Here is a 24,021-nt window from a genome sequence, read left to right on the forward strand (position 1 = left end):
AGGGGAAAGGCCCAAAAAAGGGAGGGGCCCCGGCCCCCAAAAAAAAAAAAAAAAAAAAAAAAAAAAAAGAAAATTATAAAATAAAAAAATAATCTGTTCAGACACCCAGGTAGTGAGCAAAGAAGTAGGATTCAAACCCCAGGTCGGTATGACTCAGAAGCCCACCTGGTTCATCACTACCTTACGCACTATATGTTTGTTTTCTGTTAGACTACTGTCTTGTTATACAGTTCTCCAGCTGAGGCCTTTGAAGGAAGGCCACTTCTTTTTGGGTGTAGGGAGCCTCTTCTGTAGAGGACATCATGGAGTCAGTCATCAGGGAAGAGATAGGGTCTCAGAAGGGGAAAAAGTTGTCTAAAAAGTAGATCTGAAAGTAGATATCAGATAAACAGAAAAGGAGATTTTGCATCTTCTTATATATCCTTCTCTAAATCTAGTTATTGAGAGTTGTCTAGAAGGGTACTTCTGAATGCTGGAAGCTAACCAAACACACACACACACACACACACACACACACACACACACACACACAAAAGGGGGGCTTCTCCAAAAAAGACAGAATAGAGGTTAAGAAAGAGGAACCCAAGCAGTTAATGTAAGCTAATAATGAGGGAAATATATGTAATAAGCAAAATTATAGCAGGAGTCTTCTATGCTTATTTCCCAGGTTTTTTCCCCTTATTATTTAGTGAGATTTCTTTTCCTGTTATAGCATATACAACAGTAAGAATGGCAGTTCCATAACACTTGTGCTTCCCTTCCTCAGTCATTGCCCTTAGCCAGGTAAACCATTCAATTCACGGCATCCTTTTCCGGAGCCCCAGCATAGCCTCAACGTCTGTCTTACCCAGGTCTGATGTTAAGGTTGTAACAGCATCTCATTCCCCTGCTCCCAGTTATGGCAGATATAATCAGTGGGAAACAATCAGAGATTTTCCTTTTGATTCTAAACTTTGGACGTCTCTTATTTCATTAAAGAAAGTATCATTTCCTTTTGTACAAGTGGCAACTGCTACTGGCTTCAGTGGCTGCCAGCCTGTCAATGCCTTCATCTCCCAGCGGTCCATCAGTGTAATAAAGATCTCCCTCTTAGGAAGGAAATTCTGGGAAGGAAGGAGATGGGACTTTATGGGTGTGGGGTGGAATAAGGAAGGCAAGGAGGTTTGTCATACCTATAGAGGAACATCAAAACCAAACCTCAGCTCCGTCACTTTTGTTTACAGCAATGTGAGTCTAACTGCTAGATTTTAAGCTCTTGGAGGGCAGGGCCTCCAATTTTAGTAAGTGTTGTTGAATAACATGGATTGAATAAAGCTGACTGCAGTGAATAGCGATGTGGCCACGTCTTCTCTTCCATAGTCTTACAGCCACCATGGAATGCGGAGCCACTTGAGCACAATTAAATATAGTTTCCTCTTTCAAAAGTATTACTTTTTCAAGGTCATAATGGTATACTAATTACTGTTTTAATTAACGCAGATGTGTCTGAAGCAGTCCAAAAAAACAAGTATGCCAGATTGCAGCTTTAACACAGCGATAAAAGTTGTGATTCTAAATAATTAATCCTTCTTGATGATAGGTTATCCAGTCCTTTAGAATCAAAAATTTTTCCCCATCACAATTCTTCATCTTCCTATTCCATCTTGTGCTGAAGAATATAGGATCTTTACTTCCCCCATGAGGACATCAGCGTAAGAAGTCCCTGAAAGATGACCTAGTTTTCTCCATTTGCCCCTGGCCTCCTTAACAGACCCAAAGTGTGTAAACCACCACCACTACCACCAAATTACCCTAGCTTTTTCCATCACACGTAAGCAGTGCTTTTCTTTCCTGGGAAAGCTTTGGAAGTGGGGGGAAATGTCTACCTTGATTTATATTGAGTTGGAGGCAAAGGTAGAAAAGCAGTGGTTGAAAACTGCCCTCTCCTGCAGTACCCTGCTTTTTCAGACCTTCATGCCTGTGCACATAATCTTTCTGGAATACTCTTCTCTCCCTTCAAGTCCACCTGAGAAACTGTGATTGATCCTTGAGAAGTAACCTGCTCTGTGAAGCCTTTCCCACACTGCTCTCCTGCCCAAGCAAAGTCAGTCTCTTCTATTCCCATAAAATCTTGACAGACCTCTCTGATAGTGTTTGTCACATTGTACGGAATTATTTATTTACAAATCAACTTCTCCCAGCAGACTGAACTCCTTCAGAGCAAAGATTTTGTTTCATTCGTTTATCCTAGCACCTCACACAGAGTAGCTATTAACGCTATCGTACTGAGTTGAATCTTTATGAAACTTACAATATCTTTCTAAGATAAGTTAGGATGAGATCATGAGAGAGAGTACAGAACGTGGTATGGAGTAAATTCCAAGATATGCGTCAGCCGACACAATGGTGTTGTCATTCTAATGTACAAATTATAAGCAAAGCCACATGGGCTTCAAAGGATGCACAGAAGAAAACCTGTGTGTGGAAATGTTTCAGTAAGGCAGAGAAAGGGGAGGGAACGTTCACCCTGGGCGAGTCCTGTTTCATGCTCTGCTAGAATTATTGGTCCTTCTTAACCTCTTTAGTAAACATGTGGTTTTCATAATATACCTATCAGTCAGGATTCAAACAAGGAAAAACAAACACTGTGACACTGATGGAACAGGGAATTTATTTTAGGAATTAGACCTTGTACAGTCTTGGGTGAAGATGGGAGAATAGGTCCAAGGGGGAGAGTTGGAAGTTCAGGAGAAAAATCATTAATAGGCCCTCCTGAAATAATGGCATGGATGGACAAGTTGGAGCTTGCAGGGAAAGCTAAAAACTAGAGACATCCAGCTGCTGGGGTGGGACCCTGAAAGGATGTGGGGTGAGAGGGGGGACTTGTGTAGTGGTAAAGAAGCAATGGAAGACTGTTGCCTCTGCACAGCTCCTGCTCTGTACGTGTGCTGCCAAGCACTTGGTGGTAGGCTTGGGGTCATTGGTCAACAGGGCTTGTAGTTCTAGACACAGAGCAGGAAAGAACAAGGAGAAACTAAAACCCAGCGGTATTTCTACATCTTTTTCTCACACCTCTAATCACAACAACCTTCAGAAAGTCATGGCTGCTACTTCACTTCCACCTTCTAAATCTCATATAGATTTCTGTTTTGCTCAATTCTAGCCCACAACCGTACAGGGAAATGAGTTCTGGGAAACTTAATTCTTATTTAGCCCAATAGACACAGTACAAAACCACAACAATATGCCTCTAAATTTTGTAAATTGAATTTAGTTTCAATTTTAGAAGCAGTACTCACTTGAACAGGAAAAAGCCGAGCTAAGAAACATGTATGACTTTGTAATTTTTTACAAAGCATTCTTAAGTATTGCCTGGTAACAAACCTTACTAGCACACATTTCAGAAACAGAAACTATTAGTTGTAAATGCTCACTATAAAAAACTGTAAGGTGATTATATAAACATTTCTTCCTCTTTTGATGGTCAGACATAGAATTTAAGTACGGTTTTTAAACAGTCGTCTCTTTAGATCTTCTGAAAAAATGTCTAAGGAGAAAAAGGAAGTAACAATTATTGTGCACTGTGCCAAGAATTTCTTGTGTCTTATTTCATTTAACTCATGTATCAAACCTGTGAGGCTCCTAAGAGTGAAGTAACTCAATATCAAGTGCATGTGAAAAGGTTGAAAATTCATTCCACAATTCAGAGTAATTTATATCTCTAAGTTATCTTTTTCTCTTGACTTAGTTTGTTACTTACTCCTACTTTTTTTAACTTCTTATTGAAGAAGAGATAACATATATATTAAAGTACATAAAGTGGAATAATCTTAGGAGTACAACTCAATGAATTTTTGTGCATCCACGTATATATTCATGTAATCACCATCCAGATAAAAATATCAGACTTTTCCAGTACCCCTTGATTGATTTTCCTTGGGCCATTTGTACTTCCCAGGTAAACTGCCTTATGTATTTATATTTTTCATTATATGGATGATGTAATCCTTGGAACAATGGTAGGAGGAAGTGAACAATAGCAGTAAAGTGAAAATGTTGAATAATGTGCCTCATAACTGCTTTGAATTACATCTACTTATGTCACTTTCTCATTCTGCTTTTACTCTAAAACAGGTAATCAGATCCTGTCCCTTGGGAGCCTCTCAAAAGATCAGATTTATCCAATGAAACTCAAGGGCATCTCCATCTGCTATTCAGCTCTCAAATCTGCCTTGTGCGGAAATTATGTCAGCTTTGGCGTCTTCAAGTTGTATGGGGACAACCATTTTGACAATGTACTCCAGGCCTTTGTCAAAATGCTGCTGTCGGTGTCCCACAGTGACTTGCTAGTAAGCAATCATGCGTCATGGGAGTCTTTGTATGAAACGTGAAGTAACACCACCACAGGGTTGGAATTGTTATAATGAAGCCCAAGGAGTTAGAATAGCACCAGATCATTTTATGTTTTAGGACAGCTTCTTGATTTAACTTACAGGATTTGAATAACTATAGTGGCTGTATTTATATAATTAAATGTGCAGTTTTGAAAACTGCAGCTACCATCTTCTGATAAATTGGTCAGCTCAGGTATTCCAGGTTCTGTGTCTAGAGAAAATGTAATTAGCAATTTCAACTAATTGCTTAAAACTGTACTCATAATTCAGAGGAGGTCTGTGTTTCCCAGAGCAGAAAATGCAGAATGACTATAGGATCTTCTCCTTCCTTCATTCCTACTCTGTGTACTCCCCTTGCCGTTTGGCCTTGCTTTCCATTAAAATTCAGGTGTGGTGGACCAAGTGCTGAACTGGAAGTTGAGCAGCCTGGTATGTAGTCTCAACTCTGCCACTTGCTGGTCATTTACCTTGAATAAATCACCTTCTCTATTTCTCCAGGCTTCAATTTCCTCACCTTTTAAATGAGTAAATTAAACAAAGTGGTCTCTAGGTCCCTTTCCTACTCTACCATCTAGTCTCTGTGATTTATGTCAGTTGTTTTCAAACTTTGCCCATCAGAATCACCTGGGGTGCTTGTTGGAATTCAAATTTCCAGGCTCCTCCACTGAGCTGAGTCTGAGTCGTTATCAGACTTTTTAAAAAATATCTCAGCCTGATTACACAAAAGCTAATATATGCCCAATGTGGTTGCAGTAATTACTTCAGTAACAGCCAAATTCATGCTCAGGCTTAGTTTAGGCTTTCCCACCTGCTCCCAGCCCAAGGTTACAAGTAAGATCTGGGGGCCTTCGTTAGTCAGCCTGTATGAGAAATGCTCCTTTGACATTCTAACGCACTAGAGTTACCCTCTTCCACCTTTCTAAGCTAGTCTTCATAAAACCACATCTCGGGAATTCTCTGGCAGTCCCGTGGTTAGACTCTGCAGGTTCATTGCCAGGGACCCGGGTTCATTCCCTGGTCAGGGAACTGAGATCCCACAAGCTGCGCGGCATGGCCAAAAAAAACTAAAAACGAAAAAAACCACATCTCAAGCCAAAGTTGTCAAGCCTCTTTGCAGTAGAATGGAATGTTCATTGAAGGCTGCCTGTACAACAGAAATTACAAAGTGGAAACTTGAGTCAGATCAGCCATGTGTTACAGCCTCCTCATTGAGGGAACCCTTCACTACAGTTGAGGCCCACCAAAAAACCTGATATTGTTCCAGGAATTTCTCTATTCCTTTTTCTAGTAGACAAGCAAACCTCTAACTCAGTAATCTCAAAATTGAGGCTGCATAGGACTCCCTTAGTGTACATTTTTAAAATGCACATTTCAGGACCTCGTTCCAGAGGTTTCCATTTTGTAAGTCTGAATTGGGAATCAGAAAACTGCATCTTTAACAAGCACCCCATGTGATTCTTATGGAGATAGTCAATTTTACTTTAATAAATATCGATATGGTTTATTTCTCTTATAAGTGTTGTGCTTCTTTGATACTGGTTTGGGTTTCATTTGAGGTTTTCCAGGTATCTTTCTCATGCACTTATCCTTTGCCTGTTGTATATGGTAAATATTAAGCCATTTACCAAGTTATGATTTAATTAGATGGGTTGGCATTGTGTAAATATAGTAGACTATGATGCCAAATGCTATTATAACAGCAAATTTCTTTGTGTTAAAAAAAAAAAAGGTTGCCTAGCCACTATTAAGCACTGTTCAGTGTTACAATATTCCAGCCCAGAAAAATCATTCAGTCTTCTGTGCTGCAGCGATTTTAATTCACATAAGTGTTAACCGCATAAGGCAAAATTGAAATTACTTACTAGGGTATGCTGTAGCTTCAAATTAGGATTTCTAGAGATCAAGAGATTTTTATTAGAACCCCTTTAAACACTGAATTGAGAATCATTATGTCATTTGTTCCATGTATTTATATTTATGTTTATTTTGTGTATTTATGTGTAAGGTCACAATTTCTAATATTATAAATGGCAATTTTCCCTGAACTGTGACACGTCTTTTGCTTCCCTGTGGCTTGACATTTAGTATTTCTGTTATAGCAATATCGGAAACTGAGCCAGTCTTATTATCCACTCCTGGAATGTCTCACCCAGGACCACATGAGCTTCGTCACCAACTTAGAGCCTCCTGTACTCCTATATGTTCTCACATCTATCTCAGAGGGACTCAGTACTCTTGGTAAGTATCATGGAGAACATTGTTTTCAGAGGAAAGACTTGATTGTGGTCTCTTAATGTATGTGCTTTTGAGATGATCATCCTACAAAGGGGGAAAGATTATTTACCCAAACTGAAAGATTATGTTATAACTATTACCTGCAAGAGAGAAAATGCCCTTTTTCATATTTTGATATAGTTTATTTTTTAATCAGCTTAATTAAAGTATAATTTACACACAGTAAAAATTACTGATTTTAAGTGAACATTTCAATGAGTCCTTACAAACATATATACACAGTCATGAACCACCACAGCCAAGATACAGAACATCTTCATCACCGCAAAAAGCTCCCTCCTGACCCCTTCTAATCAATCCCTTTCCCCTAGCCCCAGCCCCAAGGAACCACTATCTACTTTCTCTCACTGTAGTTTGCCTTTTCCAGAATTTCATATAAGTGAAATCATATAACCTGTAGTCCTTTGTGTCTGACTTCTTTCGTTTAGCATAATGCCTTTGAGATTTATCCACATTTTGCGAAACAGTTTTTATTTTTCTCTTGCTGAGTATTATTCTATGGTATGGATTACCACGTTTGTTATGTTCACCAACCAATAACATTTGGGTTGTTTCCATTATTTGCTTGTTTTGAATAATGCTACTATGAACATTCATGTACAAATCTTTCTGTGGACAGATATTTCTCTTGGGTAAATACCAGAATCGAATTTCTGGGTTGTATGCTAAGTGTATATTTAACATTATTAAAAACTGCCAAACTCATGGACGTATATACGCTACCAAACGTAAAATAGATAGCTAGCGGGAAGCAGCCACATAGCGCAGGGAGATCAGCTCGGTGCTTTGTGACCACCTAGAGGGGTGGGATAGGGAGGGTGGGAGGGAGATGCAAGAGGGAGGAGATATGGGGATATATGTATATGTATAGCTGATTCACTTTGTTATAAAGCAGAAACTAACGCACCATTGTAAAGCAATTATACTCCAATAAAGATGTTAAAACAAAAAACTGCCGAACTGTTTCCCAAAGTCATTGTACCATTTCACTCCCCCAAGCAATGTATGAGGACTCCAGTTGCCCTATATCTTCCCTAACACTTGCTATTAGCAGTCTTCTTAATCTTATCCATCCTTGTGGGTGTGAAGTGGAATCTCCTTGAGTTTTTTTTTTTTTTCCTTGCGTTATGCGGGCCTCTCACTGTTGTGGCCTCTCCCATTTGCGGAGCACAGGCTCCGGACGCGCAGGCTCAGTGGCCATGGCTCACGGGCCCAGCCGCTCCGCGGCATGTGGGATCTTCCCGAAACGGGGCACGAACCCGCGTCTCCTGCATCGGCAGGCGGACTCTCAAGCACTGCGCCACCAGGGAAGCCCTCCTTGAGTTTTTAATTTGCATTTCACTAATGAATGATGATATGAGCATCTTTTCTTGCTTATTTGCCATTCATCTATCTTCTTGGTAAAATATTTGTTCAAATCTTCAACCCAATTTCTTTAACTGGGTTGTTTTATCTTGGGAGAGTTGCTATATATTCTGGATACAAATCTTTTATCAGATCTATGTTTTGCATGTATTTTTTCAGCCTTGGCTTGTCTTTTTTATTTTCTTAACAGTATCTTCTGAAGAATAAAAGTTTTCAGTTTTGAGGAAGTCCAATTATTTTTTTCTCTTACAGTTCATGTCTTTTTGGTCCTATCCTAGGAAATCTTTGCTTATTAACCCAAGGCCATAAAGGCTTTTTCTATGTTTCCTTCTAAAAGTTTTATAGTTTTAGCTCTTATGGTTAGGTCTATGATCCATTTCAATTTAATTTTTGTATGTAGTATTATGAGGTAAAAGCTGGGATTCCTTCTTTAACATGTGGATATTCAGTTCTAGCATCTTTTGTTGAAGAATATCCTTTATTTGTTAGACTACTTTGTGCCATTTCTATACTGTCCTAATTATTTAGTAAGTCTTAAAATCAGATAGTATAGCCCTCTGATTTTGTTTTTCCCTTTTTAAATTGTCTTGGCTATTCTGGGTCCTTTGCCTTTTTTATAAATTTAGAGTCAACTTGTCAGTTTCTCTTGTTAGAAAAAAAAATGAGCAGGGGAATTATTATTGGGTTACATTGAATCTCTAGCCCAGTTTGGGGAAAACTGACATCTTAGCAATATTGAGTGTTCAATTCCCAGCAATGGCATATCTTTCCATTTATTTAGATCTTCTTTACCTTTTCTCAGCAGCATTTTTGAAGTTTTGAATATATAAGTCTTGTCCATATGTTGTTGTATTTATAACTATTTTCTGTTTTTATGCTGTTGTAAATGGTATTGAGTTCAATTGCTATTGTTTTTGCTACCATGTAGAATTGCAGTTGATGTCTTTGTATGCTGACCATGTATCCTGTAACTTTGCTAAACTGACTTATTAATTCTGGTAGCCTTTTGTAGATTTCTTAAGATTTTCTGCATAGATGTGTCTGCAAATAAAGATAGCTTTACCTCTTCCTTTCCAATCTGTATGGCTTTTTTTTGGCCGCACGACATGCAGAACTTCCCCAACCAGGGATCGAACCCATGCTCCCTGCATTTGAAGTGTGGAGTCTTAACCACTGGACCACGAGGGAAGTCCCTATATGGCTTTTTTTAATTTTTCTTACCCTATCACACTGTCTAGAACCTACAGTACAACATTGAATGGAAGTGATGGTAGCGAGCATTCTTTCCTTGTCTCCAGTGTTATGGAGCAAACATTCATTCTTTCTCACCATTCAGTATAATATTAGCTCCAGGTTTTCTGTAGAGGCTCTTTATCTTGTTAAGGAAATTCTCTTCTTTTGTAGTTTTCTGAGAGTATTATCATGAATGGGTGTTGAATTTTATCAGATTCTTTTTCTACATATACTGAGATAATCATGTTTTTTTCTTTTTTGGTCTGTTAATATATTACATGATATTAATCGCCACATTGATGGATATTTGAATGTTAAAACTTTGCATTCCACACTTGGTTACGGTGTATTGTCCTTCTTATATATTACTAGATTCAACTTTCTGTAATTTTGATACAGATTTTTACATCTGTGTTCATGACAGCTATCGATGTATTCTTCTATGGTTCTTCTTTTATAGTTTTCTGTTCTTCTCATATCTTTGCCTTGTTGGTCTAGGGCCCTCATGAAATGAGTTGGGAGATGTTCCCTCCTCTCTTATTTTCTTAACGAGCTTGTGTAGAATTGTTATCAGTTCTTTGTGAAATGTTTGATAGAATTCCCTAGTGAAACCACTAGGCCTAGATTTTTTCTTTGTTAGAAGGTTTTTAACTATAAATTAAATTTCTTTAGTGGATATAGGACTATTCCAGTCTCCTATTACATCTTTCTTTTTTTAATTAATTAATTAATTTATTTTTTTGGTTGCGCTGGGTCTTAGTTGTGGCAGGCGGGCTCCTTAATTGTGGCTCACCTGCTCCTTAGTTGCGGCTCGTGTGCTTCTTAGTTGTGGCTCGCCAGCTCCTTAGTTGTGGGCATGTGTGCTCTTAGTTGTGGCATGCATGTGAGATCTAGGTCCCTGACCAGGGATCGAACCCAGGCCCCCTGCATTGGGAGTGCGGAGTCTTAACCACTGCACCACCAGGAAAGTCCCTCCTATTACATCTTGAGTAGCATTTGATAGTTTGTGTCTTTAAAGGAGATTGTCCATTTCATCTAAAGTTCATCTGATATTACTGACATAAAATTGTTCATAATATCCTCTTGTTATACAATTTGATTTCTGTAGGATCTCTAGTACTGTTCCCTCTTTCATCCCTGACATTGGCAATTTGTGTCGTTTTTTTTTTTTTTTTTTTTTCCTTTTGGCCCCCGGTTTTTTAATTTTTTTTTTTTTTTTGGTTTATAAGTTTTATGCAGAGAAGCAGCTTTCAGTTTTCATTGATTTCTCAATTATTTTTCCATATTTTTATTTCACTGACTTAAGGTATGATCTTCATAACTTCCTTCCTTCAGTTTATTTGCTTTTCCTCTTCTAGTTTTTCCAGGCAGAAGCTTAGGTTGTGGATCTTAGACCTTTCTTCTTTTCTAATGTACACATTTAATGCTTTTATCTAAGCACTACTGTGGCTATAACTGATAAAATTTTTATATATTTGGGGGCTTTTGTTTTTTTAAGATTTAATTTTATTTATTTTTGGCTGCGTTGGGTCTTCGTTGCTGCACGCGGGCTTTCTCTTTGTGGCGAGCGGGGGCTACTCTTTGTTGTGGTGCGCCGGCTTCTCATTGCGGTGGCTTCTTTTGTTGTGGAGCATGGGCTCTAGGCATGCGGGCTTCAGTAGTTGTGGCTTGCGGGCTGTGGCTAGAGCACAGGCTCAGTAGTTCTGGCGCACGGGCTTCGTTGCTCCACGGCAGGTGGGATCTTCCTGGACCAGGGATCAAACCCGTGTCCCCTGCATTGGCAGGCGGATTCTTATCCACTGTGCCACCAGGGAAGTCCCGGGGACTTTTTCTATTCAGTTTTAAAATATTTTCTTATTGCCTTAGTGATTTCTTCTTTTACCAGTGAGTTATTACTTAGAAGCACATTGTTTAATTTCTGATCTTTCTGTTATTGAGTCTAGTTTAATTCCATCATAATCAATTAGTGGTTGTTATAACTTTTGTATTTATTGAATCTTTTTTATGATCCAAAATATGGTGAATGTTCCATGGGCACTTGAAATGAATGTATATTCCATTGTTGTTGGGAAGAATGTTCTCTAAGTGTCAGGTCTAATTGCTTGATAATGTTCACATTTTATATATTTTTACTGGTTTTTTGTCTGTTTGTTTTCTACTTGCCCTATGAATTATCGAGAGAGAAGTGCTGAAGCCTCTAACTATAATTATAGATTTGTCCGTTTCTCCTTTTAATTCTATCCGTCTGTGCATAAATTAGTTTGAAGCTCTGTTATCAAGTAAATATATATTTAGGATTGTTATGTCCCCTTGATTAATTTACCCCTTTATCCTTATGAAGTGATGCTCTTTATTTCTGGTAATATTCTTTCCTCTGAAATCTACTTTGTCTGATACTACTTGCCTCTCCAGCATTCTTTTGATTAGAATTAGCCTCTTTTTCCATCATTTCACTTTTATTCTTTCTGTGTCTTTATATTTAAAGTTGGTTTCTTGAAGACAGCAGGTATTTTCTATTGCTGTTTTAACAAATTCTTACAAACTTCGTGACTTAAAACAATGTAAATTTACTGTCATATAGTTCTTTAGGTCATAAATCTGACATGGGTCTCACCAGACTAAAATCAAGGTGTCAGTGGAGCAATTTTTCTTTCTAGGAGCAAATCTATTTCCTTTCCTCCTCCAGCCTCTAGAGATCACCTACATCCCTTGGCTCATGGCTTCTGTCCTCCATCTTCAAAGCTAGCAACATTGAATATCTCTGACCATTCTTCCGTAGATACATGTCCCATTGATTCTGATGTCTTCTGCCTCTCTCTTTCACTTTTAAGGACCCTTGGAACTACCTTGGACCTACCCAGATAATCAAGGATGATCTTCCTATTTTTGGTTCAGCTGATTAGCAACCTTAATCCATCTGCAACCATAGTTATTCTTTCCTGTGTAACCTAACACATTAATAGGTTCTGGGGATTAGGATATGGACATATTTGCCTAACATACAGCATATAATTGAGTCATATTTTTATACCAAATCTGACTGTCTCTGCCTTCTAAATAGTGTTTCAGCCATTTACATTTAATATAACTACCAATATATTTGAGTTTAAATTTATAATATTGCTGTTTGTTTTTTCTTTATCCTATCTGGGCTTTGTTTCTTTTTCCTGCCTTCTTTTGGTTTGGATTAATTAAATGTTTTTCTAATGAGTTCATTTTATAACCCCTGTGGGTTTATTAGTCATACTTTTTAATTTTTAGTGGTACTCTAAGGTTTACCATCTACACCATCAAGTAATATAATCATAGTTTGCATTCAAATAATTACAGTCTGCCTCTCTCCATCTCCATTCCTTCTGGAACTCCAGTTACACATATGTTATGTATATCTGTTATATTGTTCAAAGACTGGAGAGAACTCCTCTGCAGATCTCCAGAGCTCTCTTCTTATATAGTGCCCACTCTCTGATACTCTGTCCCACAAGTTCTAGCTGCCTCAGCCTCCCCAAATTCAACTCAGTGAGACCACTTGGCTTTGTTTGGGTTCCTCTTTCCTGGCCAGTAGCCTGGAAACTGCTTTGAGCAGTAAGCTTGAGCCGTTGGGTAGGTATTACCTCATTTGTTTCCCTCCTCTCTGGTTTCATAGTCCTATACTGCTTCTTGTGCAACAATTGAAAACCGTTGTTTCATATATTTTGTCCTGTTTTCTAGTTGTTTATGGCAGAAGGAAAAATTCTCATAGCAGTTAATCCTTCATGGACAGAAACCGAAGTCTTTTATTATTACAGTTTGTCTTGACACTCTTTTATCTCATATTATAGTAATACTTGAAGATTTTGAATTAGTTGCAGATGACTGTGTTGTCCTCAACATGTGATCTTAGGCCTGAAATCAGCATTTTAACAAGTCTCCAAAGGAATCTTGACAAAGTGGCATAATGCAGGGAATACTGAACTTGAATTTAAGTCCCAGTGCTGCCACTTATGAATGTATGACCATGGACACGGACTCTGTGCCTGATGCTGCCATAGGTGTTTTCATATGTGTACTTCACTCATTTCATTCTCAGAACCACTCTGCATATCAAAACTGGGTTAAATATGCTAATAGCGTATTTAACATATGCTAAATATGCATGTGCATAGCATATGCATTAGCATAGCATATGCTAATATGCTAATGTCCTTATTTCCTACTTGATTGTAGGCTTCCTACTTGATAGGAACAGTGTGTCTTAATCACGAATTTTTTCCCAGTGCCTAGCATGTGGTAAGTGCTCAATAAGTATATATTGAATGAATTAATTAGGTAACATTATTTGCGCTATACAGATGAGTAAGCTGCTGCCCAGAGAGGTGAAACAACTTGCCTAAGGTCATACGACTAATAAGTGCCTGATCTAGGAGTCTTTCTAACTCTAAAACCCATTCCTCTTCACCTCACCACCCTGCTGGATCCATCTGATAAAGGTCAGATGGATGAATTGTGCCCTGTGTCTTCAAGAAAGAGGATTATTTAGACTGTTGAACGTAACCACTTGGGTTTCTCCTTTTCCAACAATGAAAAATTTGCAAAGAGGCAGTAATTGGGTTACAGGCAGGCTTCAGTTCTACTATAGCCTCAGTGGGAAAAATGAGAGGGAGGTACAGAAAAGTTGAACCAATGATAGATAATATGCTTAACATGATATTAAATTTTTTTAGTTAATCATTCACTAGCATTTTTAGTTTCAGGCCAGCTATAATTTGTGAAAAGAAAAAGTGATTGTATTTATATATTATATTTTCCATGTTTTTAATCACCCACCACCACCACCACCACCACCACCACCACCTACCCCCATACTCTTACATACAGAGACCAAGCACGGGGCTTACAAAAAGCTGCTTCTAATAATGACTCTCAACTCATTCATTTAGTAAACATCAGCTGTGCACATGCTATATACCAGGTTCCATTCTAGACCTTGAGAGTGCTGTAGAGAACAAGATAGATAAGGTCTCTGCTCATGTGAAGTTTATATTCTAGTGAGGAGATATAACAGTAAACACACACACACACTCACACACATACACAAGAAAATGTCAAGTCATGATAAGTGCTAAACAAAGACTTAAAATAGGATAATGAAGAAGGAATGATTGTATGGCTTTTTTAGAAGTGATCAGGGAAGGCCTCTGAAGATGAGCCCTGGCAGGAATGGGGGTGCCTTCCAGGAAAGCAAAGGATGGCACAGAAGACAAGACAAGGGAAGGTGGGGGCAAGCTAAAAGTTGAACCAACTGGAAACCACCAGAAATTTCCCCATCAAGGTCATTATTAATAAAATGTTCATTATAAATAAAGGGTGTATGTTATTGTCATGAACACATTCTTGAATTGGATGGAGTAAATATTATAAATGTAATATAGAAATAAAACATTCAGGAAATACGTAGAAACTTAGAGACCTTGTTCATTAGTTTCTTCCACCAGAAACATGCTAAGGAGAGAAGAAAGCTATGGATTGGCTAAATAGAATGACAGGCTTGGTGTTTCAGGAATTGAAATAGCCAGGAAAACAAATGGGAAGTGAAAAGGAGGAAACCTACTAGTGTTGGGCACTATGTTACAATCTTTACACACTTTTTGTCTTTAATCTTTAATTTCTCAAAACAAAGTAGGTGGTATTAAACACATTTTACAGAGGTGGGAATTGAATCTTCGTATAGTCAAACATCTAGAAGAACAGATTTAACCCTAAACTGCTGCACCATCCAAATAGGCCTTTTGTTTCTGAAATTGCCTTTCACACTATATTTTTCCAAGACCTTCATCCTCCCCTCTGCTATGGTGAGAAATTTTGAGTCAAAGCCAAATGTAATTTCAACCCCATTATCATTCTTCTGACTCTCAGTTAAGCAACTCTTTCCTATACAGTTAACTTTACAGAACAGCTTTCTATGATGGGTCTTAGTGAACAAGAGGGCTATTAATGATGCATATGCTTCCCATGGAGACTAGTTGCAGAAGAAAAGGGGCATTTGGTTGTTTCAGTGCCAAACAGTAAGTTGCTAGAGAGGACAAAGTGCCTGTTGGGCTTAAAAAAATCTGTCCAAAATTGTCTAAATCATGGATGATAGACACCAAGAGCTATAGGACAAAATATGAAAATTCATGACTTCTGCTCATTCTTCTATTTCAGGAGAGTTTCATTGTTCGAATCTCACCCAATAGCTTGAGCTGCAAATAGAGAAAACTAAAAATAATACATAGTCCTCATCACTGTTCATTCTGTTTTTGATCAAATGGCCCATGATCCTTATGATTCCACACTTTTCAGTCTACCCTGAAGTAACATTTATCCTTTTCAAAGCCCCCAACAATAAATCAGCCATAATGAAAGCTCTTCTTCTTGCTTTTACTGCAAGGATATATGCTCCAACCTTCATGTCTAAAGTGTTTACCTGGCTTTTTCATAGCTGACTCAGTAGATTGGAACCTTTTAATGCAACCTTCATGGCATGTGGTCACCAAATCTATGTGAAGTCTTTATAATTTTTGTATGATTGATAGCATATTGCTCTTCACTGGTGAGGGGAACCGTATCTATTTCCTGCTTGCTTCCTTTTGTACATGTTAAGTTACTTAATCCATTTACTTTCATGATTGGGACTTCAAAGGTGGAAATGTGAAGGAAGAGAGAAAAGCAAAGAGGTTCAAAAAGTCTGTGCCTGATTCTTAGGCCTAAATGTTTTCTACTACATTACGTACTACCTCCCAGGCTTATAAAACCAAAGCTTCCTTTTCTGCAAAGTAACCCAGTTAGTGGGGAGAGATAATCAGTCAGTCAGTCAGTCAATGAACTGCCATAGCTTTAGAAGGAAATAAAAGCTCCTTTCTCAAAAGCCTATAGCTCCACAGTTTCCCAAAACTATTGTCCATGCCCATCTTTTAGACCTTCATTCAACCCCTCATGATCCTGTGTCAGCTACCATTATCGTCTATTTTAAATGCATACTTCTGTATTTCAAAACCTGTCCCCAAACCTACCTCTATTTACTATGTCATTCCTCTCTAAAACAATGTATGTGAGAGTCTTTAAATTGTAGTGTTATATCAATTCTAGTATTATTACTAAACAAGACTCAAGACTTTTTAAAAAAAGCTCTCTCAGATTAGCTTTGCCTACCCATTCTTTAATTAAATCAACTAATATTTCACCTCTAATCTATGACAAGCCCACATATGTCTCAGAACCTTAGAGATGAGTAAAATGAATAAGAAAGTAACTGTTGCCTTAGGAAGTTTATAATCTGCTTCCCAGCCCTACTCTCCCAATCTACTTCTTTTCTGAATCTACTAAATTTGCCGTTTTTTGAGTGCCCATCACGTTTTTGTTTGTCTTGTTGTTTCCGTTATTAATCATAAACTCCCCAGAGTTGTGTCCGTATGTTACCATTAGCCAAAAAATCTGGGCACTGTCATGCTCTGAATCAAAACCATGAACTTTGGATAAGCTAATTCTCTCTGAGCTTCATTTTTCTCATTTGAAAAATGCAAACAACAGTACCTACTGTATACAGAAGTGGTTATTAGAGGTATATGAAATGATATTTAGTGTACAAAGGAATCATGTCACTTACTTGCTTAAAAAAAAAAAACCTTCAATAACACCTCTGTTGCCTTTCAAATTACACGTAAATGTCTCGACCTACTACTGGATGCCCTCAAGCAAGATCCCAAACTATTTTGTCAGCCTTCTCTCTTATGATTTCTCTACACATGCTTTTACTCACACCAAAAGGTCCTGCTCCCCTTTTTTCACTATGAGGGAAAATTAGTAGTAACTGCCATATGTTTTTCCTTCCAGTTTTATTGAGACACAGTCGACACTATACAAATTTAAGGTGTACAACATAATGATTCGACTTACGTACATCCCGAAATGATTACCGTAGTAAGTTTAGTGAACATCCATCTTCGCATATAGGTACAAAATAAAAGAAAAAGAAAACAATTTTTCTCCTTGTGATGAGTATTCTTAGAATTTACTCTCCTAACTTTCATACATAATATACAGCAGTGTTAGTATATTAATCATGTTGTACATTACACTCCTAGTACTTATTTATCTTATAATGAGAACTTTATACCTTTTGACCACCTTCATCCAGTTCCCCCTCCTGCTAACCCCTGCCTCTGATAACCACAAATATGATCTCTTCTTCTGTGAGTTTGTTCGTTTGTTTGTTTTTAAAGTATAATTCACCTACAACACTATGTTAGTCCCTGGTGCCCAACATAGTCATTCAATATTTCTATACATTAGATAATGATAAAATATTGTGGTAAGTCTAGTTACCATCTGTCACCATACTAAGATATTATTATTGGCTATATTACCCACACTGTACAGTTTGTCCCCATGACTCATTTATTTTGTAACTGGAAGTTTGTACCTCTTCATCTCCCTCACCTATTTCTCTCATCTCCCCGCCCCCACAACTCCTCCTCTGGCAACCACCTGTTTGTTCTCTGTATCTATGACTGTTTCTCTCTTGTTATGTTTGTTCATTTGTTTTTTTCTTTAGATTTCACGTATAAGTGAAATCATGTGGTATTTGGCTTTCTCTGTCTGACTTATTTCACTTAGCATAATACCCTCTAGGTCAGTTATTTTTACTGTGAGGATTTCTAGTTATTTTTCTCCTCATTCAACTCTGCGGCATATTTTATAAATGATGAGAAAGGTTAATTGGCTCCTTCACAGTAACAACCCAGCAAATAACTGGAAAAGATGGAATTTGAAACCAGAGCTGTCTGGCTTCAAAATCCATACCTTTTCACCCTACTATGTACATTGTGCAAAATGTGACAAATGTCCTTCCTTATGTTTAACTGGAATAAGTTTTCCAAGCCCATCTCAGGTGCTACCTCCTTCACCAAACTGTCCTTAATCCTCATCCAAGTACAATATCTCCCTCAAATTTCTCACAGCAGTGTGTCACTCATTTTTGCACAGCACTGTGCTAGTGACTTATGTACCAAATCATGAGCTCTTTGACACCAGGGTGAGTGTTTCCTCTGAACCAAAGTACTTTGCAGCAAGTTTACACCCTGTTTCCCCTGAAGCAGAGCAGTTTGCACCAAGTAGATATTTAATAAAGTCACTTCAATTGAACAGAGAGTCGTTAAGGTCACATATGGAAAATTCTGTCCAGTGCAATCCAGGAATCATTTACTTACTAACATGCCTCTATTCCAGGTCCTGTAGTAGACATTGGGTTTAAAGAGATAAAAGCAAGGCAAAAATCCTGGCCCTCAAGGAGTTTACAGTTTGATTAAAGTGCTTTGAAACCAGAAAGTTGTTTTTTTTTTTTTTTAATTTAGGCATTATAGTGAGATGAAACAAACACTTTAGTAATACAAATGAATTCTCATTTGTTGTTCACACAGATACAGTTGTCTCCTCCAGCTGCTGTACCAGTTTAGACTACATCGTCACCTACCTCTTCAAGCACATAGCAAAAGAGGGCAGGAAGCCACTTCGATGCAGAGAGGCTGCCCAGGCTGGTCAGAGACTATTACATTTTATGCAGCAAAATCCAGAGGTCCTGCAGCAGGTAACTGGTGGTTGCTTATCTAGCTTAAGAGAGAAGAGTTTCCCAAAAGCCAATCTGGTCTCTGAATATCCCTTAGAGCAACTGGTCTTGCCAAGACTCTTTACTGGGTCTTCTCTAGGAGTATTTTCCCTGTAGGGAGGATAGTACGCTGGCGTCAGGATTACCCACCCTCCAGAAATCTGAGTCATTCATCTCACCTCAGTGAAGCTAGCATTCAAAAAGAGGATAGCTCTTCCAGAGACAAGAGAAATAAAAGTCAAAGCTGGAACTAGAAACAGTCAACCTCTGATTTCTTTCCCAGAGCCTCTAATAACGTCTTCTTAGGTTTGCCTTGTGAATACTCTGGTATGTTGAGAAACTGCCATTTTCTGGGCTCCTAGTCTGTGCCAGGCAACTTGCTGGGAACTTTCCCTTCATCATATCATTTTCCCCATTTTAAGATGAGAAATCAAGGTTCAGATAGGTCATATTCCCACAAACATTTAAATAATAAGTAATAAAGCCACAGTTTATTTTCAGATGTCTTCTGACTAGCTAATATGAATTAGGTCCAAGTTTTAATATTTTTTAAAAACTTCTGCAAATCACAGTAACAGCATGCATAAAATTAAATAATATATGCCAGAAATGTTTCAAAGAGAATAATACCATTTTACTGTGGAGATAGCATCGCTATGATATATTCCAGTTCTACTACATTTGGAAAGTGATATCTTTATACTGCTTCCAGTTGTCTTATTTTGCCAAATTATCTCCATAATAGTCTGTGGTTTGCAAATATAAACACTTTAACCTGGTCATTAGCCAGCAAATAAGTCACCTGCAATCAGCAAAAAAGTGTCAGTCTGAGTAAATAAATGATGAAAATGAATAACACAGCCATGGAAAAGGTTTTCTTCCTAGCTGTCATTTTTTTGCTAATATTTAAATGACATTATGTAAACTTTATTTGTGGTGATGTTTCAGTTAACCAGTTATTTTCCTGGCAGGGAGGTGTGTGATTAAGATTTTGTGTAAATAAGCAAAGGGCTCTGGGCCTGTAACTGTTTGGTATGACCCTGGAATTGTTACAACATGTTGGTGATTAACCAGGAGGAAGGTAACTCCCATTTATTGAGGACTTCCTATGTACAAGGTGCGAGAGCCACTAAGACCCATGAGACATAATTTCTCTCCTTAAATAAGTGCGTCCTGCCAGGTGGGAAGGAGAGACAAGTAACTAACTAATTATGTGATAATTGGATTAACATAGTGATGACAGAAGGAGAGGACTTGCAGAGACATTTCCTCATTTAGACCCCACAACAGCCCTGCAATGTGGATATAACCATCCCCATTTTTCAAATGAATAAATTGAAGCACAGAGAGAGAAACTGGAAAGTGGAATGTGAACCAAGGTCTGTTTGGCTCAAAAGCCTAAGTCCTTACCACTTACTTACACCATTGATTCTCAGGAGACTAGTTGCTGGATAAGATCTCAGATTCACCTGGAATGCCTTTTCAGAATAACACATTCTATCAAGATTTGGATGCACTGCTCCTCACCCATCCCTCTGCAGTAGCCACTGGTACTGCTGGGAGTGTGGCGTAGCCCTCAGGTGTTTTGCAGCGAGAAGGCTGAGAACCACAAAATTAGAGCATGTAGGCAGTGGAGAAAATAAATAACCATGGATTGGCCAGCAATCAGACCCAGCCCTCACCCCACCGTGGCAAGTGACAGGTCTGCCACCTGCCAGTGCTCAACCATGATCACAATATTGTCCCATAAACTTCGGCAGGGACTTTTAAGTGGGTAGAAAATTTTAGCAAAAATCAATAGGCTATGGTCCTAGACAAACACCATCCGACTGTGCAGAACAGGTAATGTGGTTGTGCAGAAGACATTCAAGCTTGTCTTTACTCAGAATTACCATGCGTTTGTTGGTTTAAGTTATTTCTATATGTTAATAGTACTTGATAATCCTTTACTTTATAGCATATGACTAAGTAGTGATATATCTTTATTAACAGTGGAATACATTCTATTTATTTGGAATGTAGGCTTTCAGATAGCATTTTAAATATTAATGACCGGTCTCTGGTAGTCAGCATAAATATGATTTGCATTAGCACTAGGTTATATCATCTTGAGTGCCTCTGCTGTCAATGATTGGGTATAGTAGTATCTGACATCATCTCCTTAGGTCACTGACAACTTTGACCTCTATTCTTATGCACAGTTTCTGTCGTCTCAAAAGCTCTTTTGAATTGATTTGAAATTTTGACTCTTCCCTTTATGAGGCAGTAAAATTGATAATTATTCAGATGGGAACTGAGCACTGAGTGAAAAATCAATTCCACCCGCTCTCTGCCGCGTATAAAATTACTTCTGAGTCGGCTGGACTGAACGGATGGCCAGAGTAAAAGCAGCAGGCAGGAGTAGTGGGAAGAATTAGCTGGACACAGCTAATAGCCTGAAGGGATAGACTTGGAAAAGAGGGAGTGGGCCAGTTGGGGGTTATTATGAGCAGGGATGGGTCCCATTGATCATCTGTTTGCATCAGCTTTCCAAGACCTTATAAATCAACCCTGAAGAGCAGCAGAATCCAAGATTTCAGCCTCTTTCCAGAGGGAATTTATATTAGATTATTCTCATTTTCACACTCAGATGAAAAGTGAGCCATTGATTATTCATTGATTGCCCATCGAATGCTGTTTTTACAGATGATTTGCCTATCAGAGAAGATAATGAACAAGGTTGCTGCTTCATAACTCAGGGTTTCAGTTTTCAAGGCATCTGTGTCAGTTAAGTAATGCCTAACCCTATTAAAAGGAATGGGTTACAAATTGCTTAACAGTGCTGAAAAACTAGACCCTAATGACTAATTGTGCTTGGAGTTTAGAGAGGGTTTGTCAGCTCTTTAAACTAAACTGATGCAATGATACTGCAATTATTTACTAGTTTGAACTGTCCTCCCCCCGGGGGTCCCCCCCCCCCCCCCCCCCCCGCCCCACCCACCCACCGCAACCTGGACCTATATGGCTGGAAGCATAGTTGCATGAAGAGTGTCAATTCTAAGTTGCAAAAGTTATCTCCTCAAGCTTCCACAGCAAATGAAGCATGAGCCCACATAAAGGATCTTCTGACATTCTTATAGGCCTTTCCTATAAGACATTTTAAGTGCCTCTCACCTGAAAATGTGTTTATTATGACCTGCTCTGTGGCTTTAGATCTTCAGTGTTTTTATAAACATTCTCCTAATAAGCCATCTTCCATATTTTGCAAACAAACCTAAATTGGCAAAGCATTACATTTAATCCATTTGAAGATCTGTTATAATTAAGTGAATCTATTTTAAGTAAGAATTATTGTCTAACCAGCATTGCTTTAACTTAACTGAGAAAAACCCAGTTTACGTATATTAAGCAAAAAAAAAAAAAAGTTCCCACGTTTTTATGTCAGAGAGATAAACTAAAGTTTTAAGAACAGGCCAGTAGTAACAGTGATTAGGCATGGATCTGCTACAGTAATTTGGAAGATAAAATTTCTACGTGAAACGTTTCCAGTTTTATCCCTGGTCATGTTAAGTGTTTGTATCTATAACTCAAAGGTCAGCATACATTTAGTTATATCACAGAATGAAAGAAGGATCGACCCAAATTAGGTACATGAAAGAGCGTGTTTTATAAGAGTAGAAGGGCATTTCAAAGATGAGACTCATTCTCTTTCAGATTATAAGAATAGGACACTGAGGCTGAATGCTTCTCTAAATCATAACTTCTATTAAAACTAGCTGCTCTAGAAAGAGTAGCAACTTCCATAGAAGTAGAACAAGAATTAAGTGATGGTCAGTATTACTGATTAGATTATGCAATTAACTTATTAACAAGGTATTTTTAGCAATTATGTTCTCTAAAATTTAAGTACACTGAATGGAGGAATTAGAACAGTTAGGTTTTAATTTATCTTAACCTCTTCTATTTAACTATTTGGCTCAAGTGAGCTGTACTAAAAACCAGAAAAAGTTCTAATTATAATTCTTTCTCCCTCGCTCTCTCTCCCCCTCCCTGCCACTTTGTGCTAACCTGACATTTAACTACAAATTGTAAAGAGCTGTCAGGAGTTATAAGAATCATACTTCAGTAGGGACGTAAGCTGGAAAGAACATTCACCCTTTTCCTCAATCAGTCAGTCAGTCAATGAAAATTGCTTTTGTATAGTGCTCTTCGTGACATGCATCCCAAAGTGAATTACAGCAAAAGGGAAATCATCTGCTCTTTTTTCATTTCTGTGTTTAGATTGAAAGGATATTGCTCAACATTTTGACATACTATACAAGACATCTTTCTTACTTAAGATACCATCCCATAGTACTAAGTAGGAGAAAGTGCAGTCACGTATTTAACTGATGTTGAGATTTTGGCCTATAGAACCTCAGCAAGACTCTCACAGTGGGAAAACACTTTAGCAGATGAAATATATTCATGTCTCTTATGCTCTTAAAAAAATTAACCAGACTTTCTAATGTTATTATAGACATTTTTAGTGAACGCTAAATAGAAAGTATGCTCATGACCCACTAGCTCAGTCTGGTTAATTTGCAGCTATTATCAAAAGTATGGCAGTAGATTGATGTCAAAAACACATGCTGAAGGAACATTCACAACTGGATCAGAGGATAACATGGATTTAAAGGGAAGCCAGGGATAGGTCATTAGACATGGCAAGTAAAAAATAAGAATAATAGAATTGTTTTTTGCACATGCTGCTGCAGTCTTGGTCTTCTTCACAGCAACATATGTATGTACTTTGTATTTATTTCTAGGAAAAAAAATAATACTGGCAAAATATTGCAGACACTAGCTTAAGCTTTTTCATATGCATTTAATCTGATTTAATCACCACAGTATCTCTGTGAAGCTGTAGTATTATGAGCACCATTTTACAGATATAGAAACCAAGGCATAAAAAGATTAAGTAGGGGCTTCCCTGGTGGCGCAGTGGTTGAGAGTCCACCTGCCGATGCAGGGGACACGGGTTCGTGCCCTGGTCCAAGAGGATCCCACATGCCACAGAGCGGCTGGGCCCGTGAGCCATGGCCGCTGAGCCTGCGCGTCCGGAGCCTGTGCACCACAACGGGAGAGGCCACAACAGTGAGAGGCCCGCGTAAC

The 24,021-nt window shown here is 38.3% G+C and overlaps 1 protein-coding gene across 1 annotated transcript in view; it reads left to right on the forward strand.

Moving 5' to 3' along the window:
• RANBP17 (RAN binding protein 17) overlaps positions 1-24,021 on the forward strand; it is a 317,091-nt gene that overhangs the window by 269,013 nt on the left and 24,057 nt on the right. The window contains exons 23-25 of the mRNA XM_007465527.1: positions 4,114-4,328; positions 6,473-6,611; positions 18,704-18,870. Coding sequence (XP_007465589.1) covers positions 4,114-4,328; positions 6,473-6,611; positions 18,704-18,870 — 521 coding nt within the window. The remainder of the gene's footprint in view (positions 1-4,113; positions 4,329-6,472; positions 6,612-18,703; positions 18,871-24,021) is intronic.

The sequence above is a fragment of the Lipotes vexillifer genome, unplaced genomic scaffold (genome assembly GCF_000442215.2).
Source record: "Lipotes vexillifer unplaced genomic scaffold, Lipotes_vexillifer_v1.1 scaffold621, whole genome shotgun sequence".
Classification (NCBI taxonomy): Eukaryota; Metazoa; Chordata; class Mammalia; order Artiodactyla; family Lipotidae; genus Lipotes; species Lipotes vexillifer.